This window comes from Hesperophylax consimilis, chromosome 8, assembly GCF_061612785.1.
Source record: "Hesperophylax consimilis isolate HC1 chromosome 8, BYU_Hcon_1.0, whole genome shotgun sequence".
Classification (NCBI taxonomy): domain Eukaryota; kingdom Metazoa; phylum Arthropoda; class Insecta; order Trichoptera; family Limnephilidae; genus Hesperophylax; species Hesperophylax consimilis.
Window position 1 is genome coordinate 3,771,717 of NC_142843.1, and position 24,559 is coordinate 3,796,275.

The 24,559-nt window shown below is 34.3% G+C and overlaps 1 protein-coding gene across 1 annotated transcript in view; it reads left to right on the forward strand.

Annotated features, from left to right (window-relative positions):
* The first annotated feature begins 102 nt into the window (after positions 1–102).
* LOC149421423 (uncharacterized) overlaps positions 103–24,559 on the forward strand; it is a 51,748-nt gene continuing 27,291 nt past the window's right edge. The window contains exons 1-2 of the mRNA XM_089634763.1: positions 103–636; positions 14,371–14,626. Of these exons, the coding sequence (XP_089490889.1) occupies positions 452–636; positions 14,371–14,626 (441 nt within the window). The 5' untranslated portion in view covers positions 103–451. The remainder of the gene's footprint in view (positions 637–14,370; positions 14,627–24,559) is intronic.

A 24,559-nucleotide genomic window follows, 5' to 3' on the forward strand; every position in this document is an offset into this window, starting at 1 on the left:
GCCAGTTAGGTAAGTACTATCGAAGTCTATGGTATGATATTTTGATTTGTAATCTATTCCGCAGGTGGCGCAGATGTAAACACTCAGTGGTATATCTATGCACTCAGTTGTGCTTCAGTTTGAATGTCAAAATATTAGAAAATTCTGTGACATCGTGACTTGCTGTGCGCGAATAGACGATGTCAACAATTTTCAAGGTTTCCCAATATCACGCGTAATTCGCAACGGAAATAAATAATAACATTACCCGCGCTCAAGTAAACGTAGGAAACTCAATCCGAAATAGAGTGCGGTCGCGTTATGTTCCTACTTTTCTATTCTAACGTGCTGTGATTTTTTTTTTGTGATATTTTTGCAATGTGAGTTTTGGACGTTGCTAAGTGTTGAATTTCAATAAAACGCATATTGTACACTGTACTTCGCATCACAAAGAAAATCTGAGTCATTCAGGATGACATTCTTTTCGAATATTTTCCGTCGCATTAAAAATTGGCGTCGTCCCAAAGCCCCCACGAGCATTGAGGATCGCCTACTCTGGCTGCTGCGGCCCCACCTCGCCACGCTCGAACATGTCCTGCTCTGGAACAACCCGACGCTGAGCTTCGGCTTTCTGCTTTTCATAAATGCGCTCGTTTGGTATGTCATATTTTTACCTAAATTTTATCTTAATTTAGCTTGGATGGCTGTTCAATTAATTGTCAATAGGTACGCATGTTTTTCTCTAAAATTGTAAACATAAACAGAACGTGTATTATTTTTTACCGATTGTAAGCTAACACGTTTTGCATATTTTTTTTGTTTTCGTTTTTAAATATGTTAAATATATAATATCGTAAATAGTTTTAAAATTTTAAGGTAATATCATTATCGTAAACATTTAAAAAATGTCTTTGGCATTTTTTAGGGGATTACATTTTTAATGAAATTTTTTAAATAAACAATGGAGAATACATATGATTTTTAGATTCTCATGACCAAAAGTATTATTGTGATTTATTTTTGGGGTATTATACCGTGTTGCACTTCCTCCATCTTTAGCCAACATTTCGGACAGCCTTATGTTACAGTGTCCATCATGAATTGTAGACCTGCCCTGATGATGGTCAGTAACGCTGTCTTAAACCTGAAGTAGGAAGTGGTGCAACACGGCGTAATACTCCAAAAATAAATCACAATAAACTAGGTAAAGAGTTTTTTGAGTCATAATTAGGTATGTTGAAATAATTTTAGTGTGTTTCATCATTTTTGTTATTTGTTTTTGGGGTGTTATGCCGTGTTGCGCTAACTCCTTCTTTAGCCAACGTTTCGGACAGCATTGCAGTGTCCACCCCACACCCCAATGAATAGTGAACACCCCAAAAACAAATAACAAAAATACTTTTGGCCGTGAAAATCTTAAATCATATTTGTTTCATCATTGTTTGAACTATTATTTTACAAGCAATAATTATTCGCCTGAAACACTCATCCACATTGAAAAATCTCCTGATAAAAGATACATGACGCCAACGGGACTCGAACCCGTGTCCCTTCGATTTCCGATCGACAGCTCTGACCACTGAGCTATGGTGGCTTATCTCTTATCCGCTAAATAATTCAATATATGCTAGTGTTTCATTCAACAATTACTGCTTGTTACATTTTTTCACCTGAAAACAACCAACTTAATTTTATATTATTGAACTGACCACATAAGAAACGTTGGCTAAAGAAGAAGTTAGCGCAACACGGCATAACACCCCAAAAACAAATAACAAAAATATTTTTGGCCGTGAAAATCTTAAATCATATTTGTTTCATCATTGTTTGAACTGACCACATAGCCAACCATCCTATAAAAATGCATTACCTCTTACCATCCCATCTACAGATTATAGCTATGGGAATTCTTATAATAATATGTATTATGCAAATACTTATGTAATAAAAATAAGTGACGCAAATATATACCCTTTTTGCACACTTTGTCCTGATAGCAACAAATTAAGAATAATTGAACGGGTTTTAATTTTATAATTTTATTATAACTAGGGATGTATTTAAGATAAAGTAAGAGATATTCTTAGGTATTCTGGTGATTCTATTTCAGGCGAGCCAACTTTTCCAACAGTTATGATGTTCATCAGCAGTGTAACATTGTCCAAAACGTTGGCTATAGAAGGAAGAAGGGCAACACGGCTTAATAACCCAAAAATTAATCACAATTATATTTTTGGCTGTGAAAAATCTCAAATCATTTCCAGCTTTTAGATTTTACTGTCCCACATTTGCTTCCACCCACAGACATATGAATATATAGACTAGAAATTAAAGGTGAGGGGTAAAATCAACTGTTGAAGAACGAAGGGGGTAAAGCTGACTGTGATTCGTCAATAAATCAATCTGACAGTATATAGGCATCTCGCATTATAATATCACCATTTAGTTCTTAAAAGTAAAATCTGCTTTTGAATGAATAGACATTTTTACATGGGAGCGCAAATTACTCGCCACGTTATGAACAAATTTGCGAAGTCAAATTCGGCAAAAAAAAATTTCTTCTATTTTCAGAGTCGAATATTTTGTTTACGTATTTAGTTAAGACACTTTTATAAGTGTTCATAATTTACTTCCTAGTAACAATGATGCGCACACTTGAGAATCGCTACATTCGACCAATGTTGGCTCGATGTGATAGTATATGTTTTTACAACTGATTCATATTATACGACGTGAATAAGCTTAAAATGATGCTTACATATGGAATGTAATACGACAATTGGGTTTATTCTCTTTTTCACATCTATTTTTACAAGTTTTCATATCACAAGCCACTATTTTGCCGTGTTATTTCATAAAATGCCTCGACCATAGCTCAACGCTAGTTCGAACAAGAATGATGACGTCACATTCTCAAGATTCACGGGAAGCCATACGCGAGCACAGCCGGCTCCAATGGAACCGGTATGGGGAGTGGGGAATAATACGCTTTAAATCACTTAGGGCAGGTCTACTAATATTCATATGTCTATGCTTCCACCTCAAAACATTCGCAAATAGGAGATGCTATAGTCTCCCTGGCGCCGGACAACGGACCCGTTGTATTATGTCACATAAAACAAAATTGATGAATATATCATTGAAGAAAAAGATAATACGAATAAATTTAAACGAAAGATGAAACAGAACAAAACATAACGGTCCCAACTGGGAATTGAAAGATTACTTGGGACGGGTTGTTTCAGAGAATTTTAACAATTTTCAAGTTCTGTGAAAGTTCTTTTCAGGTTCTGTTATTGTTTCAGTTTTGTCAAGTAACTGACCTATAATGGTATAATAACAGAACTTTGAAAAGACTTTCACAGAACTCGCAAATTAATGTTGTAATTTGATGAATTGTTCAAATTCTATGAAACGACCCGTCATTAATAATCTTAATGAATACTCACAGATAAATCATAAGTACTGGCTTACGCCCTCTAGCTGGGAAAATGAGATGAATGATGATTTATCAATTATCCTTGTTTATTATCCATTTGAATTTTTTATTTATTTAGTGATAATACATTACAAAATAATAACAATAATACATATATTATTAACTCATTTCATGAAAGACAATATTAATAAAATAAAAGGAACTTATTTTTACATAAGAAAACGAATTTAAAAGGGAGTTCAATGAACAGTGTACATAGATTTTAAAACAGACTAGAACAGACCATTTTGATTAGAAAATATTGTTTTCATATGTTCAGGGCCGGCCCTATGCGGGCGCAATTGGAGCAATCCACCCCAGGCGCTGTATTTTCAAGGCGCCAAGGCGGCTGATAATGCCTAACAGTTAAAACGGCATTATTATTGATTGTGGTTATCATCTACCTAGGCATCTACTGGTTTTGACAAGGAGTACCAAAATTTTAATCGCGCCAGGCTCCGTTTGGCTTAGGGTTGACCCTGCGTATGTTTTTGGTTAATTTGATATCATGTGCATTAAAATATTGTCCTGATTGAAATAATCGTTCTAAAAAGTAAGCAGGTGACGGGGGCAATATGTATATTCTGTCCCAGAAAACAACTTTTTTCCATACATAAATCATAAATTTTAAACCCGACACTGATTTTTTTCATCAATCAAGTGCATAAAATTATGCAAATCAAACTTTTTTATGAATGTTTTTTACTAGTAGGTAATCTCTTTGCATACTCATAAAAATCATATTTTTCTATGAATCTGTATAGATACAATGGTAATCAGACAACTCAACACACCTTTAAAAAGTGACATAAAGTCATGAAAAGTAAAAACTGGGTTATTTTTCTCATTGCTTTTAAGGTGATGCACTACGTAGTAATGCAAAATCATGTGTCTTTGGATTGAAAATTTGGTCGCCTAGAAATGTTTCAGATGCTTTAATTAAATACTGCGAGTAAAATACATCCTGGCCTTTGAAATAATTGAGTATTTTTTAGATAAGTCTTTTTATAAGCCCAGAAAAAAATAGTGTATATGCCTATGAAAACTGCTTTAAAGTTCAAAATCTCGTACTTACGAACCCATTTTCGGTTATGATTTTATTGTATAATGTGACAAATTAAGTTATTTATGAAATGATCGGAAAAAAATTAAATATTTATGCCTGAACATCCACAAAATAAAATAAAAGCCACTTTTCGGCCATGTTTTTTTCTTGCATAAATCAAAACAGGCGGATGGTGTTAAGCAGGAATGTAAAACTTATCGCCATCTACGTAAGGGGTGTTATTGATAGCGGCTCGATTTAAAATATTACACGACGTAGTGCATCGCCTTAATGACTTTATATAACTTTTTAAGGGTGCGTTGAATTTTCATTGTTTTGAGTTATCATGGAACCATGATACAAACCCTAATACAAACTTGGGTCTGATTTCTTGTCTTATATAGGATACAAACATGGGTCTGCTTTCTTGTCTTATATAGGATACAAACATGGGTCTGCTTTCTTGTCTTATATAGGATACAAACCCTAATACAAACTTGGGTCTGCTTTCTTGTCTTATATAGGATACAATCCCTAATACAAACTTGGGTCTGCTTTCTTGTCTTGTGTATTGCATTGTTTTTTCGGTGCTTTGAGAGCCTATCCTTTAATTATTATTTTGTTAGACAACTTAAAAATATGTAAGCTAAAAAAAAGTAAAATTATGCCAATGGAACATGTTAACACATAATACTTTTTGTGTAAATGATAAAATAGAAATAAGATATTTATAGTAGAGAAAAATTTAGCTGAGTAGGTGCATTATATAGTATTACAATGCAATAACAAGGATGATCAATTTCTAATATTTTTGTAAACATAACGATAAAAATTTCTTATCATAAAAACAAATACAACATACATCACATGTTTCTATAAATATTGTATTTTAATATTGGAGAAGTTGGAATGTTTCTTTTCACAGAATTCTCTTTGTGTTGTGTGGCTTAAATAATTGTTGGAGGGATGGGGGTAGGGGATGGTCGGGAGTATCTGACTTGAGCTAAGCACTATATATAGCTAAAGCCATTTTAAGTAATATTTTGGCTCTGAATGGTGGTCTGGTCCGGTATCTTCCAATTTGGAATTTGGTGCAAGTACACTATATTTTAATTTATTTGAATTCTATGTTTGTGAATTTAACAAGGTCAAGGATTTCAGCCTCTGTAAAACAAAATGCAAAACTTGTTATTATTTTTGTAATGCAATAAAATATACACACTAACTAACTATCACGCCGTTTACCGCTGGGGTAGGCAGAGAGGACAGACTGCCAAAGAACTCGGTCTTGACACACACTCCTTGCCTCATTCACATTCATACATCATCTGATATATTACTCTTCTATTATTCTGACTCTTTACATGGCCCGAATTAAGTATCTGATTCTCTTGATCATGCCATGTCTTCCTCGGGCGTCCCCGACTTCTGCTACCATTCACATTTGCATCATATATTCATTCGCTCTATATGCCCAAACCATCTAAGCGTTCCTTTCTTAATCTTACATCAGCTTTGCATTCTTACATGATCAGACATGGTTTTACTACACATACGCCTCAGGAATCTCAGTATTCATGCATTTTATCAGTTACAGTGCAGTATTTCAATACGAATGTAATTAATCACAATTATTACTACACTCGCAAATCAAAAACAGTCCGTGTGGGCATATTAATGACCAAAACACAATTTGGTAATAGAAAAAATGTAGGCCACACTTTGCTGGCCATTCACTTTCAATAATAATATTATTATTATTTCCAACACTTCCTCGACCTTCTATTCCCCACCTCGTCTGTAATCTACTTGTGTAGTTTCTATTGTGAAACTTGCCAATACATAATAATTTGTCTGCACAGAATATATTACGCAATTGTTGTTATTATTGAAAGAAAAAAAATTGTTGCGTAAATTTTTTTTGTTGTTTTTTATATTTTTTTTTAAATTGATTTTTTCCTACTTATTTTAGACCAAACCGGTTTCACCTCGCTGTTGCTACTTCACATTGGTGTACTTAAAACATATGTCAGTATATTTTTATAAGACAGGTGTGTTATGTAATTTTTTATTAATCCAACCAGTTTAACCAAAACCTCCTAGATCACAAAGCCGGGACACTGAATAAAATCTGCCTCCTAACTTGTATGGGAACCTCCAAAAAACGTTTTTTAATTATTTTTTTTTTAAATTAACCAAAACATTTTAAAATGGTTTAATACAAAATAATAATTTGAAAAAAAAAATTAAAACAATTTTTTTTAAAATCCTATATAAGTTAGGAGGCTGCTTTGAATGAGTGTTCCGGCCTTGTGATCTAGGAGGTTTTGGTTTAACCCTGCTACAGACGTCCTCAACCTGTTATGTTTTAAATCTATGCTAGGATGTTTATAAATATCTCCATCTCTTAAAACAAATTTGCTATCAGTGTCTGTTTGTGCTGTTACTTTTTCTAAACTATGCCCCGGATTTTGATTTGGTTTTACATCTATATTATATTTATAAAAAGTAGAGGAAAGTCAATGTTTTGTAATCAAGTCGTAAAAAGATATTCTCGGGCGCTTAGTAATTTTTAATAATGTACTACGGAATTGTACATTTTAAAAAGACCTAGAGAAAAGTCTGCGATGGTATTTGTCTATTTCCTAAGGATAACCACCAGCAACATAATATAATATCCTAGATATTCGCAGTATCACACCAGTGAAAGACCACCGTTTAGATACGAAGAGTTCGTTTAAAATGACTTGAGCCCTGTTTAGTGACCTGGTTAATACCTGGCTACTCAACTTTCCTCTTTTCCTCTCCCTCTTCCCCGAGTTTCACAAATATCCCAAATTCTTTTATGCACTAATCGCATACAAAAGATTAAATGATGTCCCTAGCTGAATGAATCTTGTCCGATTTGACATAAATAAGTGATAATATAAAGTACAATAAAAATATATAAATTTGTTTTAGACCACTTTAATTTTAATTACACTCTACAGGTTTCGAAAGCACCATTCCTTCGTCAGGAGAATATTAAAACTAACCTATGATACAAAATATTGACAGATATATAAAAAAATATATATATATAATTTAGATGTTTGAGTGGGAGGGGTAATTGCGGGAATTCCAGCAATAACAGAGCGGTTTACTGGAAATATATCTAGAATGGGACTAAACGATAAATTAATTTGGTTATTCAATATACTAGCGTTATCATTTAGGGATTTTTTGATTTCAAGTGTTTCTAAGGGCCCGTTCCCACTTCCGTTTTCAAATCGGAGGCGAGTCCCGTTTTAAAAACGGACGGCCAATGGCCCTGTTCACACTACCGTTTTAAAAACGGATCCGTTTTAAAAACGGACCATACTCTACGAAAAAAAATAATTGTCGATTCAACAAAAACATGTTATTTGCTCATTATTCAGTAATGGTGCGCAATGGACGACGATGAAGCTCTTGTTGTCATGTGGTACTTATTAAATAGAAGGAAAAAAGTGAAAAGAAAATTTTGAGTACACCCAATCATAGCCGAATGATTTTCTGTAGGAATTTTCCAAGTGTTAATTGGTGAGTTAAGAAGTGATGAACTAAAGTTCTTTAATTATTTTAGAATAATAATGAATGGATTATTTATATAGCGCCGTTTTCACCATGAAAAATCACCTCAAGGGCGCTTAATGGCTTAAGAGAATGTCTATCACTTCCTTTAACCATCTACTGGAATGAGTTTCAGAGAGCTTAACATATCAAAATACAAAATTGAGAAAGTGCATTTTTCCTGAAGAAAGGCTATCGAAATTTTAAAGTAAGAAAACAATAAACACTCAAATATTTTTTATTATGTGTTTATTTAACTAATACGCTCTTCCGTGCATCTCATTAAAGCTTTAAAATTTAAAAAAAAGTAAACTTAAATAAAATAAAATAAAAATTTTGATGTACAAAAGTTGTGTACACCAAGTGTTTTGTTTTTATTTAGTTAAAGATAAAATATTACCATACTCTTTCTTCGACCAGTGGTATTAAATTTTCGGGATTTATTTCCTTATCCATTATTGTAGTTTTGATTTATTTACTTAACAAAATAACCAAATACAAGCACGCAGCGTGCCTGCTTCCTTGCGACAGGGAGCGGGCGGGGAGGGGTCGGGGTTTGGCGGGGACTCTGCCGGAACGACTGGACGACAAGTGTGAACAGCTCCATACAACACTATGAGCGAGCGTGTGCCGACACGATTTGAAAACGGACGCGCTGCGTAGGCGAGCCATCCGACAAAAAATGTCGGATCCGTTTTCAAATCGTGTCGGACAAGTGTGAACAGCTCCATACATCCACTACAGCCACTAGGGCATCCGATTTTAAAACGGGACCCGCCCCCGATTTGAAAACGGAAGTGGGAACGGGCCCTAAGTTATCTAATTTTTTACTTTTATTATTACGGTGAAGAATTCTAACCCCTGTGTCCTTATTAAAAGTATGATTGGTGGAAATAAGATGATTGGCAAACTCAACAAAAATTACTGTTATTTTTTTTATTTATTTATTTATTTTTTTTATTTAGTACAGGTGATGATACAATGACACATGTACATATACATAAAAAATCCTTTGACTGCCCAACTAGGAGGAATTCCCGTTTTAGGACAGTCAAAATTGAATTAGTATTCATGCACGCATACATATTTTGTAAGAACAAAAACAAAAAAGGAAAAAAATATATATTTAAACTTAAACATCTTAAATTTTCCGTGATTCTAATATTTATATTTCTGGTTGTCTTACCTATGTAGAACGATGGACAATCATTGCAACATAGTTGGTAAATGCCTGAGTGGCTCAATTTATGATATTTATCTTTAGTGTTTTTTAATAATTTACCTTAGGTATTAACGGTATAGAACGCGGGCTTAATTGTGGTTCTAACTGAAGAAGAATTGGATATATATATTTCTTGTATGTATTAGTAGACTTAGGTTTAATTAATAGTTTTTTTTCAAGTCAGGTCTTCTACTGAGAGTTTAAGTAATCTTTGTCTGAGAGGTTAAATTCTTTCATCATGTTGTTGCAATTTATAGTTTCTAGACCGAGTTTATAGTTAATATGTATATCTTAGAAATTTATGCTGAATTTTTTTAATAGTGTTTGTATTTCATTTCCTTTTCATTATAGTCTGTGAGACTTAGAGGTCAGAATTATTCTGAAAACATTGCACACCATGTACATTATCTGCAAAATAAATTACATTGTATTTTCTTATCTTATCTTTTAGTTTTTTTTTTTTACAAGTTCGGCATCAGTCTGCGTCATTCTGTATTTTGCAATATAATCTGCTATCCGAATATGATGCTGAGGTAATACACCGCAGGATGGACATTTCCTCTTTTACGATACTATTCTTAACTATAAAGCAGAAAATCTGTGTCTTGAAGCAAGACAACTCTTGCGTCATGAAATTAAATTAGGCCTTTTTTTCAGCTCGCAATTTCTTTTTGATTATGAGCTAAGGAGCTTTGTAAGTAGTTCTGTGAGCAGAGTAGACCTCGCATCGAAAAAGTATGTTTCTAATTTTCTCTTATGAGAAAATTTTAATAGAAATAATAGACACCAATGTCAATTTTTTTAGTTTGCAATTTTCATTGACAGTAACGAAATATATCCAAAACATTTAAAGCTTTCTTTACACACTGCAGTGCACTTCAAAGTAGTCATCATTTCACTGGACTGCAAATGTAGCCAGCCGCACTGTAGGGGTTAATAAATCGAACCCAAAATCTCCCCTGAAATCATATAATTTGTAAGTAGGTCACTAAATACCTACCTGCTTAATTATAAACCATACATTTAAAAAAATTCAAATAAGGATTTATACAATTTGTCCAAAAAAATGGCAGTATCTCAATGACAATTCTTTTTTCAAACTTTCTGCAGGCAGGTAGCTACCATGTGGATTGAAAAAATGCTAATAAAAAAGTCAAGTCCAACACGGCCATTTCACATTTGAAAAAGAATCTTAACTGATACATTAAATTGGATACCATTTAGAACCGAAAATGAACAAATTTACAGACAGACAAAATGCAGAATGGTTGATTTAAAATAGGACAAGATACTGTGTTTTTCATCAAACCAGTAAACACTCTTGTTCTCCTGTGTATTAAATTTTTCACAATGATTTCTCTCTGCTATTTTCAGGACAATACAACTATTTTCAGCTAGCAATGTCATTTTCATCACAAGTTATGAAACTTAAATACCTAATTAACGCGAAGCACTACGCAGCAATAGAAAATCAGTGTTTTTGGTTTGAAAATTTGAACGCATTTTGGCCTTTGAAATAATCGAGCAAAAAAAAGGCCTATAAAAACAGCTTTACAGTTCAAAATCTCCTATTTAAGAACCCATTTTCGGTTATGGTTTTATTGTATAATGTAGCAAATTAAGAAGTTTTGAAATATTTGTGGCTGAATTTCAGAAAATAAAATAAAATACTTTTTGGCAATTTTTTTTTCTTGCATAAATCAAAACAGACGGCCGGTGTTAAGAGGGAATTTAAACATAATGACCATCTACATAACGATGTTATTGGTGCATCGCCTTAACTCCAAAAAAAAAAGACAAGAAGCCATGTTGTTTATTCTAAATTTTATTAATTGTTCTTTAAGAAAAATGATAATGTTTTCTCATTATATAAAAACATATTATTTAAAGCTAGTATTTTTACTATAAAATTGGATACGTTGTGTAATTTCTTTAAATATATAATTCTTTAAAATTGAATCCGTAATTAATTTGATTGTGTTCGATTAAAAATCAGTGATCCTGACATAATTAGAGTAGCATTAATATGACGGATTGTCTATACAAGTGACCCAAATAGAGAACAATGGGCATTATTATCTGGCAATAAATTAAATCATTGTACAAGTAGTCAACAGGAAATAACCGTGATGAAAATAATTTGGCCTGCTGAAAGTCACATTATTTTTTCTTCTTGAATTTTTGCATAAGTTCTTAACTAAGTACCTAAATAATTAACCATCATGCTATTTTTTTCTGCTGGAGTTTGCAAAGAAGGTGAACACCACACTGTTTTTTTTTTACACGCACTCCTTGCTTTATTTACATTTATACATCCTCTTTTGTTATTCCGACTCTTGGTATGTCCCGGCTCTAAGTTTGTCCACCATTTGTCTTTATAGTGATTTGTTTTTGGGGTATTATGCTGTGTTGCCTACCTCCTTCTTTAGCCAATGTTTCAGGCTAAGGCCTGCAAAAACTAAGTTTCCTTTGGAAACAGATGGAGTTTACAAACTCAGCTGTTCAGGTGGTGACGAGGTTTATGTAGGTCAGACAGAATGGACAATCTCCAAAAGGATAACACTTCATTGCTTGTAAACTCGGCCACCCTGACAAATCGGCAATTGCCGAGCATTTGATTGAAACCGGGCATTACTTTGGATTTTTTCCTGAAGTCCTGGGAGACCCAAAATGGAGCTAATCTCAGTAGTTCTTGGTATCCGTTAATTGACGTCTACACCAGAACTAAATGCAGAAAACTACTTTAAAATTATATGTTAATGTCAGCTCTTAGAGGCTTGGCTAAAGAACGCGGTAGCACAACACGGCATAATACCCCAAAAACAAATCTCTATAATACTTTTGGCCGTGAAAATCTCAAATCATAACCACCTTTTGTCTTAATATTTTTTTTATTTTTTTTTATTTAATATTTGTATGTTTTTTACAATAAATATACAATTATACATATTATACAGTGTTATCAAGGTAAATAATAATAGCTTTTCCTCACCATAAAGAGACGAGGCTCTTGTGTTTGGTGAGTGAATCCTAGCTCAATTATATGGAATCATGTAAGTAAGTAAATAATATATTTGCAAAACCAAAGGGATATAAATATAAAAGACAGATAATCTATACATGGGGGTGTGTAGGATGTTCTGGAAGCTAACGTCTTCTCTGTCATGCTCTCAAAACCTCTGTTGTAGAAGTCTAGCTTCTTGCTCACCTCAGTTCTGAACTGGAGGGGTAAATATATTTTAGTATGCTAGGAACATTTTCAATGTTTCAAAATATCATGCGACTAAGCTGCTAGCATCTCCGCTAGGGATACGCTGGCACTGGACGTGTACAAATGTTAGATATCTCAAAGAATTCGCTGGCATTCAAGCGGTTAATACGGTTTACGGGAATACTTACTCGACCGAGTCATTAGGACTTACTTCTGTTTACTGTATCATCTGAATCTGACCAGTACTGACTGTACTGAGCACATTAGCCGAGCACTCGGCAGGTGTAATGCAAGCATTAGGTTGAGACAGCGGAAATAATATTGTTGAATTTTTCCTTATAACTAAATGCTTGAAGATAAGAAACTTTGTCAACATCCTTAGTCTGATAATATTTATAATTCATGGAATTTTCACTAAAGCAAGTTACAATATGGTTGTATTAATTGACAAAGTTCGTGTACAACATTGTCATTTTATGAATTATTACAGATCGATGGGTTGATATTTAAATTTTGTCGCATTAATTGAAGAATAATTTCTCTTCATTTATTGAAGGTATAGGGAATGTTGATTTTAAAACCGTTGAACCTTGCAAAATTGTCATAATTTTTTTATGATTATACTGAATTCTGTTAAAGGCATTATATGTGATTTTTTTTTTTAAAACCATCACTTCTGTCGTAATATTTTAAATATTTTATAATATCAATCCCTTACAAAAGTTCCACTGCCTAGAGCCAGTGGATTTATGGTATTCCCATAATCTTTTTATTTAATCACATCCAATTTAGAACCTGTTAACCCGTAGGAGCCTGCAAGAATATTCAATAAATAAAAATACATTTTTGTTGATTTATTTATTTTTTTAAAAGAAAGACAAACATTCCCGGGTTACGAATAACATGACAATATTTGAAAATCTCCTACTACCATCACAGCAAGCGTAAAATGTTTCTTGTGTTTTGATGGAGGACTTACCCAGCCGAAGAATTGAACACACTACGCCTGTACCCAAACGCGATCTCAACTCAGCCACTGACCGGTCAACATATTGGCAATACCACCCTTGATAAAGTGACTTTGATTGGTTTTTGTGTTAACAAACCCAGTGGAAGTAATATTCAAAGGCAAAATGAATGCGTATGAGATCAACACTTCGTGACGTGCGTGGGTACAATTCTTCAACACTGCAATTGCGGGGCTCTGGCTCCTAAGGGTTAAAGGTAAAACATTTTCCCTCATTCTCGGGAACAATGCTTAAGGGGCCGTTCAAGTATTATGTAAGCAATATAGGGGGGCAGGGGGGTCTTTGCTTTGCTTATTTTTGATGACATGGGGGGGTGGGGGTCGAGATAGTGATTACGTCAGCACTGCTCAGCAGTAGTTATTTTTTTTTTACACTTTGGCAACCCACACATTGTCTATGTTTGAAAACCGAATACATATTCGGGGATTCCCACAAATAATTAATACATTTAGGTACTCGCTCAGTTTGTTTAAATGAATATTATGTGCATTAAAGTCCTCTATCCTAAGTCTATTTTATAAGTGCTGCTTATGAATCAATAAAAAAACAGAATACATTAACAGAAAAATGCATATAGGTACCAATTTTTACGTAAGCATGGGAGGGGGGGGGGGGGGGGTAAGAGCTTTGCTTACTTTTGGTGAGAAGGGGGAAGAGGGGGTAAATAATTGTAAAAAAATCTGCTTACGTAATACTTGAACGGCCCCTAAGACAGAAAGACGTTGTATAAGTTGTAACGGAGAGAGACAAGAAACGTATCGTAATCACTGCTTATTTATTGTAGATTCTTTTATAAAAATAATTTGTTTCTTTCAGGTTGCTCCGAGTCAGCGGAGTCCCCGTGCTGGGCATCGTGGGCTGCGTGCTGACGGGCGCCGTGGTGCTGGACTCGGTGGCCAGTGCAGGACGCAGCCGGCTGCGCGGCCGAGGAGGCGGTGAGCCCTCGGGGAGCGCAAGGGGCCCTGCAGTGGCCCCCGCCCCGCGCCTACAGGCCGCCGCCCACTGGGTCGCAGAGCACTGCGCTACCACATACGTGTATCTGAGGGATTTGCGTAATGAGAACCATTCCAAGGTATGTTTTTATGTCTTTAAATAGTATAAAATAAAGTCACTCTCTGCGTCTGTCTGTGCTTAGTTCTTCTAAACTATGCAACAGATTTTGATAGGGTTTTCGCTATCATTTAGAGAATTTCTTCCGGAAGGTTTATATATATATAATACGTGCATATTATATCTGTAGAAAGTAGAGAAAAGTCGATGTTTATCAAAGAATGATTATATCTTTCTATTACAACAGTCTTTATGTAAACATTGCTTATTACCCTGCAATACCAAAATATTATTTATATACAATTGAATTTGACCCTAAGTCACCACCTACACCAGTCATACTCAACCTGCGGCCCGCCGAGCTATTTTGTGCGGCCCTCAATACATTTAATATCAGGAACATGATTTACAAAATCTGGCATTCTATATCACGTTAAGTTGAGATCAATTGCGACTTTGACGTACAGACATTGAAACCCGAAGAGGATAGTATAAGTATAATATACTATCTATATAATATAATATGGTATAAGAGTGTTGCTACTGCACACCATAACTGCACAAGCTTGGATCTATCTCTAAAAAACAAAGATTTGACAGACAAATATGCGCGCAAATAATTTTGCTCGTGGCAACACATGAATTTTTGACAGTTCCAAAGTTAAATGGTTACCAGTGTTACTTGTTACTACCAACGAAGGCGGAAATTTTCGAAAACGGAATTCCGTGTACCTACCCCCCCCCCCATGGATTTCGAAAAATTGTTGTGGGGAATTACATATGATGCTTTTGGCTGTGCGGAATTTTTTTTCAGCGAAGTTCTGTAACACCCCCCCCCCATGGATTTGAAATATTTTGTGGGGAGCACTCATTTAGAATTTTTTTTTGTGGGGAATTATTATGTTTTACAGAAATTCTCTAACAACCCCCCCCCCCCCCCCATGGATTTCGAATAATAAAAGGGGGAATCAAGCTCACACCATTGGCAACACTGACCAGTATAGTGTTGCGGCCCGCGTAGCTTTACAAACATATGAATGTGGCCCCCAGAAGAAAAAGATTGAGTATCACTGACCTACACCAATAAAAATGTCATTGAACTCTGTTATGACAGAACTATGTATAGATACTGTAAAAATTTCTCACTACCATTATCATCTTTAAACACCTATGGCACCACTTACTCAAATAATTCCTATCATTTTACCAGATATATCCATAAATACAAAAACATCATAGCTATAACCTCAAGTGAAACTAACCCCTCACACATCAGTGCTCATAACCACAACAAGTCATATGTACACCACTTACCCTCAACTCCAACGCTCTGATTATACATGTAATCCATTCCACCATTATAATTATCTACATAGTTATAATCAAACTTTCAACTAGATTCAAAGAACACATGCGTTGCTATAAAAATAATAAAATTGATTCAAAATTCGCAGCTCACCTCTTGGAGAAAAACCACGTCCCGCTTGACAACAACGAGCCTAAACCTTTACACATAGAAAGAAAGGGTTTTAGATTAAATTTACTAGAACAATTAGAGATAAATAAAAGAACTAATGATCCAAACATAACCCTAATTAATAATCAAACAAAAATGATCAATTCTCCCCTGCTTAATATTTTCAAAAAACCCAAAAAATATAATTCCTTAACATAATCACCCACGTACCAACAACTAAGAAAACCCTTAGGTCATTAATTTTAACAGGTGTATAAACACTGCTGGATATCCAAATATTTTGGTTATTCCAATTCTTAATGAATCATTTCTGAACATTATAGAAATTTAAATGGGTGTGAATAAATAAAATCATATAAATAAGTCGTCGCCGTGTGGACATATCCACAGTTTGATAATGGCCTCAAAAGCCGAAACAGCTGTCACATTAAAAACTGTAAAAATAACATAAATACTTGCAGAACTTAATAATTATTATAACATTATTAAATTTGATTTATTTTAAATTTATTTAAAAAATTAAATGGAGTTCTACGAATTAAACACCAAAACAATAAATAAATAAATCTCATAGTTTCATTGCATTTAATAACCATTATGATTGTAGATATTCTATGTATACTTACTTGTTTAATTAATGTTATTCTCTCAAGAACTGTAAAATTCACCCTCCATAACACAGGGTCATCCCTAGCATGGAGGGTGAAAAATCACAAAAACCATATGTACCCTCTAAGTCTTGTATTAATAAAATAAATAAATAAATTCAAAACCTCGAAACTTTACTCCAATTTATTCACAACCCCGAGTAACGCCGGGTACACGTCACCTAGTTTATAATATTATACTTTATGCTAGTTGAAAGTTGACCAAAGAGGTGAGGGTAGCAGTCCACAATGGAGTGCTGATAACAACTCTTATGTATGGCAGTGAGGCATGCAACTGGCGGAGGAAGTATGTAGCTAGACTGAATGTTGTAGAAATGAGATTTCTGAGGCATACGTGTGGTACAACCATGCTACAAATGTGGAATTGCAGAAATAATGCAAGGCTGAAGAAAGCATAGTGAACAGCTTTAGAAAACGGGGCTTACAGGAGAATATATATACAGGGTGTATCGGCACGTACCCGACAAACTTTAACCAGCTATTCCTTAGCATATTTGGAGTAAAAAATCTTATTTGCACTTTGCTGTCCGGTAACGTTTTTTTTTAATAAAAAATTTATTATTCATATTTTCACCACATGTCACCACTGTTTTATCCTTTGTCAATGTTTGAAAACCCATCTGGCAAATATTTTATTCGAATTCCGTTGAATAATGCACGTGTGTACCTATATTGGCGCACTTTTACAATCACAACGAAATGGCACGGCACCATTCGTCTCATTTTTAACTATTATTATTTAGTGTGTGCGAAAGAGCGAAGACGCTTTTCGACATACTTGCTTATAACAGCTGTTGAACACGAAAAGCAAAGCCAATGACAGTGATGTAGTGTGGAAATTTTTAAATTTTTTTTTTTTTAATTGAAAAAAAAAAATGCTACCGGACAGCAAAGTGCACATAAGATTTTTTACTCCAAATATGCTAAGGAATAGCTGGTTAAAGTTTGTCGGGTACGTGCCGATACACCCTGTATATAGAAGATGTTGGGGATACCCGAAGAAGGCATAGCATGATCGAATCATGTCAGAATAACAGAAGAGTATGTGTGAGACGTTGAATGAATGAGAATGGAGCAACGAAGGTGTGCCAAGACAGAGTTGTTTGGCGGTCCATCCTCTCTGCCTATTCCTGCGGAGAAACGGAATGACCGTTAGTTAGTTATTTATTATACTTGAAATGTTAGATAATTTATAATTATTATTATTATTATACTTGCAAAGCTATTTCGTAAATTCTTCATTTGTTCTGTAAATTTGGCAAAGTTGAGATCTTTATATTACTTTACTAACATTACTTTTAGTACACGAAGACAGATTTGTAATTTCCGGTGCCAAATTATTTCAGAATTCAAGGCCTAAATAATTCTGTACTCAAAGGGTAAAAGAGAATGGAAATTTTGTTTATGGTTAACTTGTTTTTATTAAAAATTTATAGAACTTATCCCAAATCGTATCATTTATTACGTATTCCTATCAAAATAATAATGCATTCATAATATTATAACATTCTTCTGCAATACATACACGACCAACTATCAGACACACTTACTGACCAATAAGATGCATGATCTGGGCAACAAGTATGGGGGTGTTATTGATTTATTTATTGACTCCATTTATAGAACTAAGCATAATCTATACCAACACTTTGTCGAATCCTACAAATTAGAGTAGCGTTGGTAAATTAGTTTTAATGATTTGTCTTATATGTAGTGTTGTTGTTATTTCCTTTTTTATTTTATGTTACTCTTACGTTTTACTAATATTGCTTCATATTCAGTTTTTTTTTTATTTAGTTTTCTTTTATTTAGTTTTCTTTTTTTTTAATCATTTCATAATATTTTCTCATTATACTTGTAACCACAATTTTACAATTGTGTATTTTGTACCTACTTTACAATGGATTACATCTATTTACTGACAGTATCTCCTGTATAATACAGATATTCTCCTATGTACACTGCATCATATATCACTTTTATGTAAAAGCCTTTTTAGGCGTATATACAGGGTGTATCGGCACTAACCCGACAAACTTTAACCAGCTATTCCTTAGCACATTTGGAGTAAAAAATGTTATGTACACTTTGCTGTCCGGTAACATTTTTTTTCTTTTAAAAACAAAAAATAAATAAAATTTCCACACTCCGCTACTGCCCACAGTATAGGGGTAAAATAATTGGCAACGCCGCGCTACTGTCATCTCTTTCACACATATTCTGTCTCAAGTCCCGTGTGGTTCCCGCCACCCCGTCTCGTATCAGTGGTCAGTGCTGTTTTGGGAGTTCGCATGTCATCAAGTTTCTAGTTTCGTTTTTGTTTTGTTATCTAAGTTTTTACTGTTGAAATATGCCCCTCAATTATCCACCTGCCGAGCAAGCAGATATTGTTTTTGTTTATGGATTTTGCAATGGAAATTCACGAGCAGCCGTAAGGGAGTATCGCATGAGGTTTCCTGGAAGACGCGTCCCACACCATGCTACCTTTGTCCAGGTTTGTACCCTATCAATTGTTTATTGAAACTATTTACATTCATTGATAATGCCAAAAAGCGCTTTTGAAATTTAAACTGGGAACATTAAAAACATAACAAGGGGCCACCAACTTTAAAAATGTAAATTGTACTTTAGGTGATTTGTGTTCAGTGGTCACTAAACGGCGTTTTAAAAAGTTAATTAATTTTAATCTCTAATAAATGCATCATTCACTGCAATTGAATTCACTCCCTTTCTCACCATGGGATTATTTAAATTACTTGAATTCAATTTCACCCCTGTGAATCCAAGATATCAACCGTACCTAGTTAAGAAAATTATAATTTAAAACACTTTGTTATACATTTTACTATAAAAAAATGAAATAAATGAAGAGAAAACGTAAGTTTTCTGATATGTGCCTAAAATAAGTGTTCTTTAAAAATAAAATGAGTGAAAAAGCCCGCGATTGTTTATTTGACATTATTACTGAGCTGAATAATAAAAGCAGTTGTTATTTGTTGTTTTGTTTCAGATGTATCAACAATTGCGTGACTGTGGCATCGGACGGATTGAAGGCGCCGGCGGAGGACACAACATCGTTCCTGTGGCAGTTGAGGAGAGAATCCTGAACTTAATTACCGAAGACCCCACGCTGTCCGTGCGTCGGGTCGCTCTGATGATAGGACACAGGGAACACATGGCGGTATGGAGAGTTCTGAAGAAGCACGGGCTCAAACCTTTTCACTATAGGCGCTGCCAAGGCCTCATGGAGAATGACCACTTTTCCAGAGTCGTGTACTGCAGAAGAATGCTGCATAATGTCATAAGAGATGCAGACTTCATGAAAAACATATTGTTTACCGACGAAGCACAGTTCACTAAAACAGGAGTGCTAAATGTGCACAACTTGCACCATTGGGCTGAACAAAACCCCAAGCTTGTTCGGGAGTCGTCGAGCCAGGACAGATTTTCCATCAACATGTGGGCAGGAATCCTGGGAAATCAAATACTCGGTCCAATCGAGTTGCCTCCCAGACTAAATGGACCGATGTATTTGGAGTTCTTACAAGTGCAACTGGGCGAGATTCTGGAAGATGTGAACCTCGAATTACTACGGAGAATGTGGTTCCAGCACGATGGAGCCCCACCACACTATTCGATTGCCGTGCGGAACTACTTGGATGTCGAGTTTCCTGGTCGTTGGATAGGCCGTGGAAGTCCGGCCATTGCTTGGCCACCAAGATCACCCGACCTGACCCCCCTGGATTACTACCTGTGGGGGGCTCTCAAGGAAAAAGTGTATGCTAAGCCAATAGCCTCAAGAGAGCAACTGCTCGAACGAGTGATGGAAGCCGCTGCAGAAATTAAAGCAAATCCTGCAAACTTAAATAATCAAAATATAACAAGACTACACGCTTGCATCGAAAATAATGGTAGTCACTTCGAACAAATGCTCCAATAAAAAAATTAACATAAACTACATGTCCGCATTTTCATTTATTATTTATTGGTAAAATTCTCACAATGTCATTCATTTACACATCAATATTACCTACATATCAATATTTAATAAAATCTGTAGAAGAGTATGCCCGTCGGCATTCAACAAGTTTTTCGACAAGTGTGTCGAAAAGCGTCTTCTCTCTTTCCTACACACTAAATATTAATGGTTAAAAATGAGACGACTGATGCTTGTAAGCGCGCCAATACGTAAAAACAACGAAACTCGAATAAGAATTGCCAGGTGGGTTTTTTAATCGCTTTAATCTGACTTTAAACAATAATTAAACACGTAAAAATTATTTAATATAATATTACAGTACAGTACTTTGAACCTTCGCAATAAATTTATTTGATTTTAAGTTTAGTTTGTAGAACTCCATTTCAATTTAGAGATTTTTTTTATTTTAACAGTCTTATTAAAAAATTTATAAAAACAGTGTGTTTATAAACAAGTTCTGCTAGTTGTAATTATTATTACGCGTGACAGCTGTTTCACCTTCTGACGGCATTATCAAACTTTGGTAAAGCCACTTACAGACGACGTAAGTGATAACTTTCTTTTTTTATTATTCTGGCTTTATTGATTTCCGAGTAAATTGTCGTAAATTATTATTTGCTAATCCCAATATTATTTGCTAATGCTAATAATTAAGTGAAATTTTAAACAATGCAATAATAGGATTATTGCATTGTTAATTTCACTTAATGTCGTTGGTATTTCCAACTGATGACTCAGGGGTTTATTTCCCTGAATAATTAAGTATTTTGGGGTCTAATTATTATGCATTTCATTACATCCGATAATTTAAACAATTTTTATGTTGAATTGGGGTAAGTTTTATGGCTAAGGGAAGGAGTGGAAGGTGAGGAAGTACCTGGATATTCAGATCTGGTCACCAAATACGGCTAGTCATTTCAAGCAACGTTTAAATTCTAAACCTGGATATTCAGATCTGGTCACCAAATACGGCTAGTCATTTCAAGCAACGTTTAAATTCTGAACCTGGATATTCAGATCTGGTCACCAAATACGGCTAGTCATTTCAAGTAACGTTTAAATTCTAAACCTGGATATTCAGATCTGGTCACCAAATACGGCTAGTCATTTCAAGCAACGTTTAAATTCTGAACCTGGATATTCAGATCTGGTCACCAAATACGGCTAGTCATTTCAAGCAACGTTTAAATTCTAAACCTGGATATTCAGATCTGGTCACCAAATACGGCTAGTCATTTCAAGCAACGTTTAAATTCTGAACCTGGATATTCAGATCTGGTCACCAAATACGGCTAGTCATTTCAAGCAACGTTTAAATTCTAAACCTGGATATTCAGATCTGGTCACCAAATACGGCTAGTCATTTCAAGCAACGTTTAAATTCTGAACCTGGATATTCAGATCTGGTCACCAAATACGGCTAGTCATTTCAAGCAACGTTTAAATTCTGAATTAATTAATCAATTACGAAAAAGCGTGGGGTTAAGAATATTTTTTTTAAATTATAGTTGTAATTTATTGTCGATTTTTTAAAAAAATTGCGATATTTTAAATAAAATTTAATAATTATTGTTTAAATAAATTAGCAATCTGGCAGCATTCATTTGCAGGTGGTCAATCCAATGCAGTCATGACGTTTGTGTGAGTGCTTTCCTTTGTCTCAGTGTGTTGCGCAGCAGTTTTATATGAACCGTTTTTTGATTCATCGGGATTGTTTTTAAAACTATACATTCTTTGTACCTTCAAATTAGTGGAAATAAACTTAAGTGTGTCAAGCTGCTCGTTATATTCCGGTAATTCTGGAAGGCTTTTAACATAAGCAATAATATTCATAAATCACATTCCGCGAAGTTGTAAATAACTAAATTTATTAAAAAATATACGTTGTAGGATAGCCTAGCAAGTAACATTTTGACAGAGCACTTACGGTGATTTAAAAAACAACGGCGCTGTTCAAATAATCCAATTATTATTATTGATAAGTACCTAAGTGAGGAAAATTGTTTTTAAAAGTGCTCAGAATTATTGGACTTCGATTATAAATTCAGGAAATCTACTAATTAGTTTCTTAGTTTCAAAATTAGACTATTTAATACGTGAAACGCGTAAGAGGTGAAACCAAAGCATTCCAGAGGTGAAACAATTTAGATACAAAAATAAAACTGATGTGTACAATACAAGAAGACAATCAGTGATTCGCATACGAAAAATGTGAATAATCATTATTGTTAAATAAAATATTTCTTTTCTGGTACTGGATTATGTAATACGGGCTTCGTTCGCAGCAACACGCGAGAGTTGCGATGTTGCTTTCAAATTTTGACAAAGGATAAAACAGTGGTGACATGTGGTGAAAATATGTTTAATTAATTTTTTATTAAAAAAAAACGTTACCGGACAGCAAAGTGCACATAACATTTTTTACTCCAAATGTGCTAAGGAATAGCTGGTTAAAGTTTGTCGGGTTAGTGCCGATACACCCTGTATATAAATAAATATGCTGGAATCATGTATAATGTCCAATGTAGAGCCACTAAATAATACTCAAAAATTGATCCTTAAAGTTTGTACAAAAAAATTCTGTTATCCATCCAACTTACTTTATAAGAAATGTAACTTTATGTATATAAAACAGCTATATATCACTCAAATTTTTTATCAATATCAAATTTGCAGAATGAACACAACAAACCCATGCAACTAGAATTGGCTCTACATTGAACTTTGTGGCGGTGCATACTAAAACTTCTTTTTGTCAAAGAAACTGTTTATATCAGGCACCACTTATGTTTAATATTCTTCCAAATCTTATTAAGTCTACCAATTCAAATTATACAGAATGAAACAAACACTTAGTTTTAAACCACTTTAATTTCGAGTTATATTAGTCGACCGGTTTCGATTGGACTCAATCTTCATCAGGACATTTTATAATTTTGCTTTTTCAGTCGTACTCACTGCTATTAAATTATCGAAGAAAGCAAACACTTTGTGGCTTGACATTATACAGAATGAAACAAACACTTAGTTTTAAACCACTTTAATTTCGAGTTATATTAGTCGACCGGTTTCGATTGGACTCAATCTTCATCAGGACATTTTATATAATTTTGCTTTTTCAGTCGTACTCACTGCTATTAAATTATCGAAGAAAGCAAACACTTTGTGGCTTGACATTATACAGAATAAAACTAAGTGTTTGTTTCATTCTGTATAATGTCAAGCCACAAAGTGTTTGCTTTCTTCGATAATTTAATAGCAGTGAGTACGACTGAAAAAGCAAAATTATATAAAATGTCCTGATGAAGATTGAGTCCAATCGAAACCGGTCGACTAATATAACTCGAAATTAAAGTGGTTTAAAACTAAGTGTTTGTTTCATTCTGTATAATGTCAAGCCACAAAGTGTTTGCTTTCTTCGATAATTTAATAGCAGTGAGTACGACTGAAAAAGCAAAATTATAAAATGTCCTGATGAAGATTGAGTCCAATCGAAACCGGTCGACTAATATAACTCGAAATTAAAGTGGTTTAAAACTAAGTGTTTGTTTCATTCTGTATAATGTCAAGCCACAAAGTGTTTGCTTTCTTCGATAATTTAATAGCAGTGAGTACGACTGAAAAAGCAAAATTATATAAAATGTCCTGATGAAGATTGAGTCCAATCGAAACCGGTCGACTAATATAACTCGAAATTAAAGTGGTTTAAAACTAAGTGTTTGTTTCATTCTGTATAATGTCAAGCCACAAAGTGTTTGCTTTCTTCGATAATTCAATTCAAATTAGTTAAATTTAAAAAGTTGCTTAAGATGTTTGTATTGACAGACGATT